The following is a 16407-nucleotide window of genomic DNA, read 5'->3' as shown; positions in this document are numbered from 1 at the left end:
GTCTTGATGGCGTCGGACGGTCGCTTCTCTTCCTATTGGCACAATATTTACGTTTTCTATGAATGATCGTTTAGTTCTAAGATATAATTACAATTTACAATAAATTATAATTTACAATCATACATTTTGTAATACTTATATATTTAGCCAGTCCTTTGACTACTCCTCATTGTATATAGAAATGAATCTTCTTCCTGTAATATGTGTTTGTTATTTAAGGACACAAAAAGAGTGTTCCTAGGTAAATTCAGATATCTGATTTTTTTAATTTTGTCCTGTAGAGTGAGTTTATTGCGAAGCGTCACTCATCCTGTGAGTAGACACACCGTCATAGCAGCATGTACAACACTCCCCAATAGGAAGAAAACCCGCTGGGTTGTTCATCCTGTCACAGCTGGGACTTGCTTAACTGTCTCAAGTGAACAGCTTCTCAAACAAGTAGATTAACCAACCCCTAAAATTTACGTTACCTTACAGGTGCAAAATGGGGGAATCTTTTATGGACAAGGGTCTCTCCCCCTCCCCTATACTCTCCAGATATCCCTTCTCATCATTCTTCACCTCTCCCCCCCCCCCCTCTCCACCTTTCTCCATCTCTTTCTTCCTCTCTCCAATATTCCCCTCTCACTGTATCCCCTCTCCACCATTCTCATATTCCACGTTTCTATCCCCCCCCCCCCCCCCCACGATAAGGTGAAGAAACGCCCTCTTTTTCCTATAAATCTACGGATAACAGAACCACTACCTACTGTATCTAGCAAGCAACCACTATAATATTTTCTCTATTTTTAAAAATAAAATATTATTATTAATGCTGGATGTGACAAATGGCAATGCATTAGGAAGTGATGTGGTGGAGGCTGACTCCATACACAGTTTCAAGTGTAGATATGATAGAGCCCAGTAGGCTCAGGAACCTGTACACCTGTTGATTGACAGTTGAGAGGCGGGACCAAAGAGCCAGAGCTCAACCCCCGCAACCACAACTAGGTGAATACAGGCTTTGCAAATTACTATAAATTAATGTTAGATTTTGTCATGTATGTTTTGCCAGTATATATGAATCAACATTCAAGACTCCAAGTTATTCAAAGGCATTTATGGATGGGCAGTGTGGGTAAAAGCATTCATGTACAATTAGTACATATGGGAAGGGTACAATAAGTACACTGGGAAGGGGTCAGGTTAAGGATTTGGGATGGGACGGGGCAAAGAAATGGTGCCCAACCACTTGGACGATTGGGGATTGAACGCCGAGCTGCACGAAGCGAGACCGTCTTCTACCGTCCAGTCCAAGTGGTTGGTAGGGAAGAATGGAGTGACTGGCTATGATAAGAGGGAGGGAGCAAAGCTGGAGTGACCATTAACTTCTTGCTGCAATGTTTGGGATGTGGCAGGAGAAGGGCTTTTCACTCCCATTTCTTTGCTATTATGGCAAACCAAGAAAGCTTCAGTTATTTCACATTTACAGCAATTACTTGGACAATATATTGCAAGAATTGTAGCTAATTTGTTCACGATGAAGCCATACTTAATTAAAGCACAGATATATTTCCATAACAGTAAATGTCTCCATAAAAGTAGCTTACTCATTTATAAACAATTTAATACAAAGTAAAATGATGCATTAATTACACAAGCAGTAAGCTATATGCATTAAAGAATTTCATGATTAATTAATCTGTATCTAACAGTAAACTCCCAAAACTGGACTTTTTTTTATCTATGATTAACAGTTTTTTTATTTAACTGTAAATCATTATATTTTATTGGAAATAATACCAATCCAACTCAATCAGGACACCTCACGTGCTCCAGAACATGTACCTTAAATTATGACAATTTCTATTAACTTAGTTTGGAAGAGAGAGAGAACACTGTTTTGTACAGCAATGTTGAGCATACGATATTTGCCTATACAGTACACTACAATACAGGTATATAATGAAGTATAGCACTGTATAATGAAGTAAAAGTAATAACTTCTTTTAACCTGCTAATATATAACCTGTTATTATTATTATTATTATTATTATTACTATTATTATTATTATGTTATTAACTACTACAGAGGGTAAATCATAAAAACGTGGATGAAAATTCAAACACGCAACACATATCTGAAAGATAAGTGATGACGTATGTCTTCACTTTTACTTTTCTTTTAGTCAATGTTGGTCTAGCTGGGACCGACTTGATAACTGTGTAGGAAGTACTGAGACTTCATCAATTCCTTTATTTATTTATGAAGTGTGGGTTTAATGTTTTAATAGTCCTACAAATTTTGCTCTATAAAATTCCTTTACTTTTGATTTATATCTGAAATGATATAAAATACCAATATATCTTGTATCATCTCTTTTTAGCTACATAGCATGGCATACTTTTAGGCAATTAGATCAAGTTTGAGCCTTGATGAAACACAATGAAATGATCCTTGACCAGGTCAGGTAATACCTAATCAATCTGTGATATGGTAGATTCATTTCTGCATGATGTTAAGGAAGTTATTCTGTAATCTATGGATGCTTGTAATGTAAATAATGAATCACACAAAGTTTTCTTTCATTCATGCACTGAAAGTAATGAAACTCCAATTTCCGGGCAAGCCCCGGTGGCTCCTTGTGCAGTACCAAACAAAGTTAGGTACAAGTAGCCATCAGTCACTGAGTTTTCTGGCCTACCAGTTACCCAGAGCCAGAACCTGATTTCATCACACAGGTGCAGGGAGCAGTAGCATTTACTATACCCTTTTATAGAACTCCACAAGGGAAGACACCCAGAAAGTCAGTGAGACAAAAAACACAGCTGTCTACTTCCTATACCTGCACTTGCAATAGCCAAAGAACTCCCTAAACTAGATACTGTACATCAACAGACTAGTACTGCAACGAACAACACCCCATGTCGCCATTGTTCTTCATCACAGTTAACTACAGAAAAAATACAGTGCTAAGCCCACTAAGTGTGCTATAGAAAATTAATTTTTTAACCTTACTAGTGTCTGTAAATGTTTTTTTTTGTATATCATACATGCTGCTGCAGTGTATCTTTTTGACATTTAAATATAGCAAATGAACATAATTATAAGTGCTTGTGTGGCTATAGATTATTTATAAAGGTATCTGCTGTCAACAATATTCAGCAAACTGGTCTATGCATGTTATGAGTAATCATTGGAGGATTTCTCTTTAGTCCTGTGAATATACTGTACAGTTTGGCAGTGATAAAAGTGCAACCAAATCTAGAACCATCAAAATAGTCCATTACTCAAAACTGAAGTTATAAATGTAATAATATAGAAGCCCCTTAGTGAGCTCTTCCTTGGCCATAGTTAACATGCCACAATGTAATTAGTTACCAAGCTCACACACATGAAAAGAATGACTTTTGGTCCATGAAAAAAAAAAAAAAACTCTTGAAAAAGTTGATCTAGGATGGGTCAAAATGATCGACTTGAGAATGGTCCAGGAACGAACTGAAACGTCGTCGTCCCTTCACTTTCTAGTGTGTGATTTGGCCAACAATATTGCTTTAATTTCTTTACCTGTGTGGATTGGATTATTAGTTTTTAGTCACATTACTGAGACATTCTCTAGCATGTGAAATCTCATCCGAGTTTTAGGCAGCCTTATTGAACAGATGATTACAATTAAAAATCAAAAGTATGGTATTAATAAATCTGGGAAATAAGACACTGATATAATCTAAAAGTTTTTAATAAAAATCAAATGTACATGTTCTTAACATGGTCAGCCCATATTAATTATTACATAGTATGCTATGGTGAAGCAGTGGTAGGTAGCATTGCCAGGTTAACAAAAATATAAGGAAAAATGTTTCCTCTAAAATAGCAACCGCCCTGTGCTTCTCCACATAAATTTAGTAACCTCTTATATACATTATGTACAGGTGTGGATACATTGTACAGCCAGTCACGCAGGTGGGTTAAGTGGTCAGGTTGCCACAGTAAATAAATGATGTGCTACCTCTCGCCTACACAAGCAATCCAGGATGTGTTGGGCTTAATCCAGGATCCTACAGTGATGGCAAGAGGGTATGCTCACTTGTAAATGCACAATATCCTGACATAAGACAGAAACAACACATGTGATTAGCCATTTCTATAGCCTCAAATGGCACACTTCAATATGGTTCACTTCGCAAGCTTGCACGCAATATTTAAAAAAGGAGCCATATTGAAGTTCAGGGGTAAAGCTCATCATTGCAATATTCTTACAAATAACCAGAACACCCGGCATATAATATAAGCAATGCTTGCTTCTGTCTCTGGAGTATATTGGAAAGAAAATGCAATTAACAGTCACTCAATGCTTACACATGTATACTATTAACTTAAAATGACAATCATTCTACAGTTCATACTTGTTATCCCCATTTTAGCCAAGTGATGATGATACCCCTACCTTCCTTAGCTCACATTTGTAATGTTAAACTTGAATATCATACATAACCAGTTACAAAAGGCATAATTCCTGATGACAAAGCATATCATTGTACCAGTGACATTTCAAGGTCACACTAACCTTATAGTCCCGTCACTGAAGTCACTGCCAACCTCCTAACCTGACACTAATTAGATATCCATACTACATTGCTAACAACCATGCCATCAGCTTTCACACAGTCCTCTTCTTTTCCATGGCTTAACTCTATAACCATTGGAAGTATCACATTAGATTCATATTTAAAGTTAAACTTTATATGCTACAGGTCAAAATCCTACCTCAAATGACCCTGTATTATCACCTTATGAGGCACTTTTGCACATTTTGGTCCCATCCCTTCCCACAATATTTTTCTGTAACCTGGCTCCAAAATCTCAAGCAACCTATACAGTACTCGCTTCTGACATTAAGAATAAAAATAAAATATATATATATATATATAAAAATAATGAAAGGTGTTGAAATAACTTTGGAAAATCACTATCATAATTTTATACCAAGTATTCAAGCCAAAAATCACAGAAATGGTGTGATAACTCAATCCTGGGTCAGCCATTTTCCCCCCACCTTGCGAGTAAATTTCAGACTTTTTCCATCACTCCCATTGGAGCAAAGAAAGACTTATTTTACCAGCTATATAGGATTACTGAACTTTTGCCAATGCTTTGAAAACATTCCTCACAATAATAAATAGCCTTGTTGCACAGTACAATTATGTGCAAATATATAGTAATATAACAATACTCATTAAATTATAAGAAAAGCTGTATCAAATTACTATTTTAGCAACAATTGTTATTTGAATGCCAGATTTCCCTATTTACTTAAAAAATAAACTAAGACTTTTGATTGTCATGTAACTGGTTGGTTATCTTTTGAAAGGAGTCATGTGTAGTATTTTTATACAATAATTTCAGAATAAATCAATAACTAATGTATTAAACCACCCAAAAATTAATTTAAATTAAAATAAATGATAATGGAGGGCTTTCGATAAATCATACGTAAAAATCTGTAATAACGCTTAGGCACTTCCTGGCAAAATACAGTTTACTGATATTAGGCCAACTATGGTACCCTCATATTATTATAATGTCAACACTTTATGTTCTGTACAAACAATAGATTCCAATACTTTAAAGCATTTTAAATGTCTGAGTATTTGAGTAAAAACAGAACCACATTCACAATTATTACTATGACAACTGGAGAAATTTGGGATTTGTTGGCATTAGGCACTTCTCAATAAATAAAACAAGACTTGCTGTTGACAAAGATGTTTCCACATATGAGAATTATAATCCATTATAAACTAAATGGCACATAAAGTAGTTTCATTTACTGCATGCATGCTTTCTTCAGTCACATGATGGTAAATATTGTACATAAAGAGAAGTGTTGATTTTTGCAAAACTAGCAAAATATTCTGCATGCTTGAAATTTTTTGTTTAAGTGTGCATACAGCCGAAGAATAGGGGAAGGTATAAAAAACACTATATGAGGGCACCAGGGTTTGCTAGGAAGCCATTTGTACTTCAATAAAGTGAAAGATCCTTTTTCCTAAGTAGCACCTTGAGGACATGGACTCTAGTGTGCACAAGTCCATGTGTGGCTAATATGCCACATGCAGTCAGCATAGACTAGTAGCATATTACATACTTTGCTGCAAATGGAACTTTATCCAAAGGGCAAGCTTTTTTTTTTTCATTTGACCTTTCTTTTTTAATTTTTAAAAAGCAATGCCTCTTGTTACATACATCTTATGGAACACATTGCATACAAAGAACTTTATGCATAGAAGAGGCAGGATTATATATGCTAAGCGTCGGACACTTTATGAAAGTGTTGTGTTTCACTGTCACACTAACTTTGTTCATATAAAAATAATTTCAGCATTTGCCTGTACACCTAAACACTGCAAGATGCTGAGTTCTGTAGTTAGGTGGACAAGAGCTAATGTGGTTACATTCACAAAAGGTAGAGAGGTAATGCTCATTGTTTAAACACAAGTTGTCATTAGATTAATATTGGAATATTTAAACAGGGTGTTCCATTTTGTGTTGTAAGTGTTCTAGCTTTTGCAAAGGCAACCCTCGTTTTACAAATTTGTATATTAAGATATTGAGGATACTGTATTAGTAAATATAAAACAGACAGTGATAGGAGACTGTAACAAAAATAACAAAACTCGGACTAGATTTCATTACAAGAAATTTATAACACATGGTGCCCTAATTCACTGGCAAGATAACCACAGAAAAAGTCCAAGAAAACTGTGACCCGTTAATTGCAATCTGAAATAATCTCTTGCCAAATATTCACATCCACCTACAGTATATTGTTCTGCACAATGACAGTTGAAATAACTCTAACCCCTGATATTACTGAATATCTTGCACTGTAACAATGTCATAGTTTCCTAGTGCACAAGACCCATTACCAATGCGTATTTCAAAAGACACAAGTGCACCATATTACAGCATTCATCAGACATGCTATACACTAGCCTTGGCAGGGTCAACGCAATGACTTAAGCTGCCCTTTTTTGTGTTGCTGCTGCATCAACATGTTGCTTTAGCAAATCCACTGCACATATTCAATGTGATGGTTGCTTCTGTTACTCCTAATGAATGAGCTGCACTTACACCCTGTCAGTACTGCTGGACCGGCCAGTAGCTAACTGCAGGGGTGGCAAAACTGGGTGGGCAGTGAGAAAGCACCAAACAGGGATGCCATCATCTTGCAGGCACAAGGAGGATCTCTAGCCAGCAAGGGCATTCGGTGATAACTTGGCGATGGTAGTTGGGCCCCCAGCCTTTTGCAAAGGACACTCGCACGGAGTTTTGATCAATGGGACCCTCGTGCAATAAGTCTGGGTGAACCGGAAGTTTTTGATAGAGTCGGGCTTTGTCATAATCAAAAATGTTGAGAATGTGTCCAGGGGGAAGCTTGTGGACAATGAAGTGGGATCGAGTATGTAATCCTCCATCTAGAGTTGGAGAGTTGATGAAGAGTGGCACATCTGCCCTGTTGTACACCCACACTCTCTCCCCTTCCTCATACAGCACCAAACCTGCAAATATAAATTATACAAATTATTCAAATATTTCAGCACCAAACCTGCAAATATAAATTATACAAATTATTCAAATATTTCACAATAAATTCAGTAATTATATAGTGTGTATAATATATTTTATTTATAAAATATATTATACACACTATATATATATATATATATATATATATATATATATATATATATATATATATATATATATATATATATATATATATTATATATAAAAACCAACTGAAGCTGCTATAAGAAGGACAGACTTTGCAATGCAACTCTGGCCAGAGCCTAATGTCACTGGCTAAAAGAGATGACATCAAGTGAATTGATCAGGAAAACAACAATTTGCTTCAAACTAAACTTTGCCTACTACGAGACAACAACACTTACCAAGACCAATCTTTTCCCTGGTTCTTTTGACTTGTTCAGAAGGAGACGAGTGGGAATGGGCAGCAAGGGATGCTAGAGAAAGGCCATCCCCATGAGGAGTATCACCCATGATGTTTAGAGAAGGAGTGCATACTGGATACAGGCGACCCACACGCTCTCGCCCTTCCCAATAAGCTACTTGGCACCAAGGAATTGAACCTGAAATAAATGTTAAGATTTAGATACACATACGTACTATAAAAATACACATTTCTTAATATGTGTACAGTGGACAAATTACAATGAAATCATTTGTAGTTTTAAAAATTACAGTGTGTATATATTCCAAAAGTTCACATTACACAGCTTGGGAAGTGAAAACTCTTCTGGATTTTATAATTATGAGTAGGAACAATAGGTATGTCAAAGACCAGCAAAGGCCCAGACAGGCCCACCTACTATATATGAAGTACTGTACAGTAGAATAAATCTGTCCTTTGTATGAAGCAAGTAATGTGTAAAACAAAATGACTAACATATTCAAATGGGGGCACACCAGAAGTTTGTACAACTGAATCACTACCTTCCTATCCATTTTATCATTAACTTGTTTTGTAAATATCTTCAAGACGGTGTAAACTTATAAAAATATATAATGCCATCAGTCAAAATCCAGCTACAACACTCTGATCACAACCCAAAGGCCCTCGAATATGTTCACTCGACTGAACAATAACGTCTGCTTAGTTTCCTTTCATCTGAGGCCTATAAGAATATAAGAACAAAGGTAACTGCAGAAGGCCTATTAGCCCATACGAGGCAGCTCCTATTTACAACCACCCAATCCCACTCATATACATGTCCAACCCACGCTTGGAACAATCGAGGGACCCCACCTCCACCACGGTGCGCAGTAATTGGTTCCACAAATCAACAACCCTGTTGCCGAACCAGTATTTGTCGGAAAATCCGACACCATTTAATAATAATATCATACAGACAGATAATTGCTGCTGTATTACCAACAAGTTACCCATAGAAAACGTAACTTGTAGTGGAATTACCATCTAAAGAAAACGGGATATCATCACCACATACTATTATAATTCACCAGCTATTCTGCTGGGAATTATTCTTAAATACATAAGTCTTTGGACTTTACCATCATAAAAACATCTTATATAAATTAACTTAATTATCAATATTAAAGTAGAGTAAATGTGACCCTTCTATCACTTTCTGAAATCTGGACAAAGTAGGCCAGGCGTCAGTGGGGAAGGAGGGCAGCCATTGTTTATTGAGACCAGAGGCTCACACGGGAGCAAATTCGGCTCCTGTTAAATTTACTTGGACGTAGTGTTATGGAACCCAAAGGTGTACCATTGTCAACACGCTGTCTACAAATACAAGTTAAGTGTCTATCCGAAACCCGTTTATCATTCATTTATGGCCATTAATGTCAGGATATAGGGTTAGCCGGTTAGAACGCGAAATCGCCTCATACTAAAGGTAATTAAGCCAGGTCTTTAATGTTCCATGTACTGTATAGTGTTTTCTCTGATATAGCTTGTCATATATAGGATTCTGGCTTCACAGCTAGCGCACTTTTGACAGGTCAAGACGAGGATGCAAGATTATGTGCACCAGTTACTGGGTGATATGGAAGCTACCTCAAAGAGGATAATTTGGTGTCTACACCCTAGTTATACCTGGTGGACTAACCTGCTGTACTATAAGATAAGGAATCTTTTCAATGTATGTAGCTATTTCTGTAGTTTGATTGGCTGCATATATATATAAACTAATAAACCCCCCCTAATGTGTAGAGGATCGATTTGTGAGATTAAGAGATTATTGCAGAAATACAGTCCACTTATCATTATACAAATTGCTATCGAAGTATATAAATTAACGTAAATATAAATTCATATAAATTAAATAAATATAAATCTCACAGGTCGGTTCCCACATTATTTGGTCATCTTCGAACCGGATGACGGATTATTTGATCCTTTGAACCCACATTTGGTCATCTTAGTACCGGATGAACCAGTTAACCAGTGGATTCATTAAATATACTAGTGCAGTGTTATTTAAACAAAGGCCAGCAGTCAAGACGGCAGCCTAGCCTCGAGGGAGCTCAGGAGCCTCCCTCAGCCCAGTTCAGCTTCGTCAGCGGTTTCATGCACACCCACAGATATTTGGTGGCGTGTTATTTCGTGAAATGACAGCGCTAATATAGAAGCCAGCTAATTAGTGACTGTGTGTCGCGTGATTGTTCACGGATTTCGTGGTGTTACATTTCGCGAGAGATTATCTACGAATTTTGTGGACTTTATTTCGCGAGGTCACTAATAATATTTAATACTTCTAGATAATATTAGAAGTTTCATAGAGGCTAATTAAGAGGCTATTATCAATAATTGTGTATATTATTTCTCCAAAATAGAGAATTATTTAATATATATTGCACTAGTGATCACAGTATAATATTTACTAATTGCCAACCCACAACAGGGTAGGATATTAACCATTGACTAGTTGAACTATTATCGTTCATCCTAGTCCCATTATTACCATAGTCAGTTGTACTATATTGAACAACCTAACACCATTAATGCATGGTCCAGACCCTATTTTGGGTGTAATTATTATCAACTCGAATTGAGTTGTATATATAATAATTTACTTATGATCATTACACCTTTGAGTGATTAATTAGTGTCTCTACCATCCTAGGGTGATATAGAGGAGCTAACCTAAAGGTACTTCCAGTGACACTGGTTTATCACTCAAATCATTAGTGTGGATGATTGTATATATATAATGTGTATTAATTTTAAGTGCTAACCTCTAGTAGAGGTAGGATTATTGCCTAGTGAGTTCAGAATTTAACCCTAGGCTACCATTAGTACTTGCTCACAATTTATGAGCCAGTGGTGCCCAATTAACAAGTCACCATGACTAATCCACAGAAAGCAAAGCGTGCTTTAATATCAAGCAAACGCCAACTAACAAGAGATCTCAACCAATATGAACAGTTGTTATATGAGCCTGTAATTAATTATCATCGGTTGAAAATACCACTGTTACAGATTCAAACCCAATTGCATATATTGAAAGCAAATAGGAAATCTTACCAAAATCAGGTCCACGACGACGACATAGTAGTTGAAGATGTGGAACCATTCCTGTCTGACCTTGCACAATATGAAGAAGAAACTCAAGGCAGGTTGGAACATTTACACAGGATAATTGAATCAGAACAAATAGCAAGTACACCAAATAAAGTAGATAATGTTATGGATGATCTGGATCTTTTTGAGAATAAATGTAAAGCCAGATTAGATCCTTTAATCAACAAGGATAAAGCTTCACCCAGTAAAGCTTCACCCACTACAGCTTCACCCAATATTATACCACCAGAAATTAAGCAGTTTTCAGACAATTTATCCACAGTCTCTGTGGTTTCTGAAAACCCAATACCTGAAGCTACTAAGTTAACATGCCTCCAAACTAGAGGTGAAGCTGAACCAGTAGTAGAAAATGTAAATGAAAATAGCGACAGCACTAATTTCCCAGTCCAGCCTCCTAGGAATAATGCTGGCAATGAGAAAACTGTCATACATCTAGTACTACAATTGCTGGATTTACCTCAACCTGATCAGACTGCTGACTCATTACAATCCTTCAGCATGGAGTTTGAGTCACTACTAAGAATATTCAGTCTTAAGGTTGATATAACTACTAGTGAATGGATGACCAAAGTAGTCCTTCAACGAAAATTGTCCAGCGATATACTAGATGAATTATATGCACATCAACATAACACCATCCTGACAGTACAGGACATCACTGAAGGTTTACATTCCATCATAAACAAACGACGAGCAAATGAGGAAGTTAAAGCCTCTTGCAAGCCTTCAGAAATAGAAAATAAGAGTCAATTAAAGGGTAAAACAACTACCCTAAATAAACATCAGTCAATTACTCAAACATCAATTTGCAGAAAATCTGACAATGCAGCAGCATCCTCCAAGCCTACTGTTACTAGTTCACCCAAACCGGTAACTTCCAAACGTGCAGTAGGCTGGGGGACATGTATGTTCTGCAAAAAGAAACATTCAACATACTGTTGTGCTAATTATCCAACCAGAGACACTCGTATGGAGCGACTCCAGGAATTAGGGAGATGTGCAAGGTGTCTCAAGTCACACAACATAGACTATTGTGATACCCAATTCAACACCTGTAACAGGTGTAGAAGAGGTAGGCACCATGCAGCACTGTGCAAATATACGAAATTAACGTATTCAAGACCCAAGGTGGAAGATAGCATTCCCACCACAGTACAGTACTGCAAGGTGCAACAAACAAAGAGTGTCCAATCGGCAAAGTCTAAAGGTAATACGACTTTGCCTACTGCCCAAATTACCATCCTGAATAAGAGGGCCAAGGTCCATACCCGAGGGTTGTTTGACCAAGGATCCCAGAGAACATACATCACTAAAAGGTTGGCAGATGAATTACAATTAAGGCCTGTAGCCCAGATGTCATTCAACATCTCAGGGTTTGTAACAGATGCAGGATCTCAAGTCTACCAGGTGGTACAACCATCAGTACGCTTAGGCAGGTACGTCTGTCGAGTACAAGCCATTGTGGTGGACAAAATACCAGTAGACCTACAAGTTCAAGGTCTGAGAGCAACAGCCAAATTCCTGAGAAATAGAGGAATAAAATTGGCAGATAATATTAAGTCTGATCACCTCACTGACTTCGGTCTCCTTGTTGGGACAGACTATTGTCATCGATTCATCGGTAGCCCTACTAAATATCAGGGTATAACCATGTTAAACTCTGCAGGAGGTAAATTACTCTCAGGCCCAGTATCAAGCCTGAGGAGACCTATGCCTGCAGATAAACAATACCAGTAGAAATCTAAATTTGTCAGCTGATTATATTTCTCCAGTAGCATTATACTAAGGAGATTACAGCTGACTATAGTAACAGAAGTTGATGTTAGTATCATCATTTAAAGCTGAAGATGAGTTCATGAGGCCTCAGTGGCAAATCAGTGAACAGTAGCCTAAAACAGCTACAAGTCACTGCGACCAATGTCACTGAACCCACTGCAGTCTCAGAACCATACTTTACTTTAATGATGAGCTATTCAATCCTCTGAATCAATTAACTAAATTAAACCCCAATAAATCTGATGACTGATTTGATACATTTATTATTTAATCAAGATGTATTCCATGGGCCTCAGTGTTTATATATCAGTGACCAGTTACCTGAAGAAACTTCAAGTTATATCTAATGTCACTGATCTCACTGCAGTCCCTGAATCATACTTGACTGTAGTACTTGATCACATCCAGTCTTCTGGGTTAAATAATATGTAATTAGGCTTGAATATTAGCCTTTCAAGAGTTGACAGGGAAATGAAATCGCATTAGACTTCTAACCCCTGCAACTCTAGTACGGGACATCCGTCCTGTACGAACAGACGCACAAATGTGTGATTAATCTAATAATTCGAAGGAGGAGTATCGGTGTTCGTCTGTTCTAAAGAGGACTTCGACCCGTGAGCAGCCCCCTGGGGAATTATGTCGGAAAATCCGACACCATTTAATAATAATATCATACAGACAGATAATTGCTGCTGTATTACCAACAAGTTACCCATAGAAAACGTAACTTGTAGTGGAATTACCATCTAAAGAAAACGGGATATCATCACCACATACTATTATAATTCACCAGCTATTCTGCTGGGAATTATTCTTAAATACATAAGTCTTTGGACTTTACCATCATAAAAACATCTTATATAAATTAACTTAATTATCAATATTAAAGTAGAGTAAATGTGACCCTTCTATCACTTTCTGAAATCTGGACAAAGTAGGCCAGGCGTCAGTGGGGAAGGAGGGCAGCCATTGTTTATTGAGACCAGAGGCTCACACGGGAGCAAATTCGGCTCCTGTTAAATTTACTTGGACGTAGTGTTATGGAACCCAAAGGTGTACCATTGTCAACACGCTGTCTACAAATACAAGTTAAGTGTCTATCCGAAACCCGTTTATCATTCATTTATGGCCATTAATGTCAGGATATAGGGTTAGCCGGTTAGAACGCGAAATCGCCTCATACTAAAGGTAATTAAGCCAGGTCTTTAATGTTCCATGTACTGTATAGTGTTTTCTCTGATATAGCTTGTCATATATAGGATTCTGGCTTCACAGCTAGCGCACTTTTGACAGGTCAAGACGAGGATGCAAGATTATGTGCACCAGTTACTGGGTGATATGGAAGCTACCTCAAAGAGGATAATTTGGTGTCTACACCCTAGTTATACCTGGTGGACTAACCTGCTGTACTATAAGATAAGGAATCTTTTCAATGTATGTAGCTATTTCTGTAGTTTGATTGGCTGCATATATATATAAACTAATAAACCCCCCCTAATGTGTAGAGGATCGATTTGTGAGATTAAGAGATTATTGCAGAAATACAGTCCACTTATCATTATACAAATTGCTATCGAAGTATATAAATTAACGTAAATATAAATTCATATAAATTAAATAAATATAAATCTCACAGGTCGGTTCCCACAGTATTTACCCAAGTCTTTCCTAAATCTAAACTTATCCAATTTATGCCCATTGTTTCGTGTTCTGTCTTGTGTTGATACTTTTAATACTCTATCAATATCCCCCCTTTGTTACATACATTCATCCACTTATAAACCTCTATCATGTCACCCGCCTTTCCAGTGAATGCAATTTAAGCTTTGTTAATGCAATTTAAGCTTCATATGAAAGATTTCAAATTTGGGGAATTAACTTTGTCATCCTACGCTGGACACATTCAAGTGAATTTACATCCATTGTATAGTACTGCGACCAAAACTGAACTGCATAATCTAAATAGGGCCTAACCAGAGCAAGATATCGCTGAAGACCACCACCAGGTGTCTTGTTATTAACGCTTCGATTAATAAATCCCAGTGTCCTCTTTGCCTTATTACGAACATTCATGTATTGATCCTTTGGTTTTAAATTCTTACTAAATTCATAACTCCCAGATCCCGTTCACAATACGACTTCGCAATCTCAACACCATCTAGCTTGTATCTTGTAACTCTATCATCATTACCTAAACTCAAAACTTTACATTTATCAGCATTAAACTGCATCTGCCAATCATTTGACCATTTCAAAACCCCTATTTAGATCAACTTGAAGTGATAGTGAGTCTTTTTCCGTGTTAATTTCCCTACCGATTTTTGTATCATCGGCAAATTTGCAAATGTTGCTACTCAAACCTGAATCTAAATCATTTATATATATATATATATATATATATATATATATATATATATATATATATATATATTATAAACAACAGAGGTCCCAGGACAGAGCCTTGAGGCACTCCACTTACAACATTTTCTTACTCTGACTTGACTCCATTTATACTAACTCTCTGTTTCCATTGGTATAGCCATGCCCTAATCCAGCTTAATATAGCACCCCCAATACCATGGGCCTCTATCTTTTTAATCAGTCTTTCATGTGGCACTGTATCAAAAGCTTTGCTAAAGTCAAGGTACACAACATCACAATCCTTGCCACCACCACTACCACTTACCATAACTGCCTCAACTATGCTGAAATATAGCAAATTTGTTAAACATGAACGGCCATTTGTAAAACCATGTCGCAACTCATTTATTAATTTATGTTTTTTCAAGATGAAGACGAATTGTATTTGCAATTATCGATTCAAATAACTTTCCCACAATAGACGTTAGGCTAATTGGCCGATAGTTTGACGCAAGAGATCTATCTCCTTTCTTAAAAATTGGTACTGTACCACATTAGCAACCTTCCACGACACCTTCCATGACTCTGGCACTCTGCCTGACTACTTTTTTATTAAATATGGTAGACAGTGGTTCGCAAAGCTCCTCTTTGCATTCTTTAAGCACCCTGGCAAACACTTCATCCGGCCCTGGGGATTTGTTTGGTTTTAGTTTTACTATTTGTTTAATTACATCCTCCCTGGTAACTGTTAAACTAGTCAACCTGTCCTCGTCCCCACCCACATAGACTTGTTCATCTAGCAGTAACTAGGTACTTGGGAGATAGGTAATTGTTGTGGATTACATCTTGGTAACGGTCAATAGTTTGCCGTAAGAGGTCCTGGATAACCCTAACAGGTTCCGTGGCCCTCCGACTTTGGGATTCCAACCCCGTCATGCCCGAGAAAGAAATACCAAAGTTAATCCTGAAAATCAGGTGCCCATCTTTTGTTCGGCTCCTGCCATGGACGGTAGAAAACGAGTTAACGGTTAACTCAAGTAAAACTATACAAAATCTATCAATATTATTAAATTATTATTTTTTTCATTGTGTTGGGGTACTGACTGTCAGTGTATATTTACATGTTAACCTTGTATCTAAGGTCCCCCCCCCCCTCCCC

General features: G+C 37.1%; 1 protein-coding gene across 1 annotated transcript in view; it reads right to left on the bottom strand.

Moving 5' to 3' along the window:
* Nucleotides 1-3703: 3703 nt before the first annotated feature.
* Dad (Daughters against dpp) overlaps nucleotides 3704-16407 on the bottom strand; it is a 164869-nt gene continuing 152165 nt past the window's right edge. The window contains exons 4-5 of the mRNA XM_045740187.2: nucleotides 7936-8133; nucleotides 3704-7542 (exon numbers count right to left, since the gene is read on the bottom strand). Of these exons, the coding sequence (XP_045596143.1) occupies nucleotides 7205-7542; nucleotides 7936-8133 (536 nt within the window). The 3' untranslated portion in view covers nucleotides 3704-7204. The remainder of the gene's footprint in view (nucleotides 7543-7935; nucleotides 8134-16407) is intronic.

The sequence above is a fragment of the Procambarus clarkii genome, chromosome 26 (assembly GCF_040958095.1).
Source record: "Procambarus clarkii isolate CNS0578487 chromosome 26, FALCON_Pclarkii_2.0, whole genome shotgun sequence".
NCBI lineage: Eukaryota > Metazoa > Arthropoda > Malacostraca > Decapoda > Cambaridae > Procambarus > Procambarus clarkii.
Note: the sequence above shows the minus strand (reverse complement) of the source record. Positions and strands in the feature narration are given on the sequence as shown.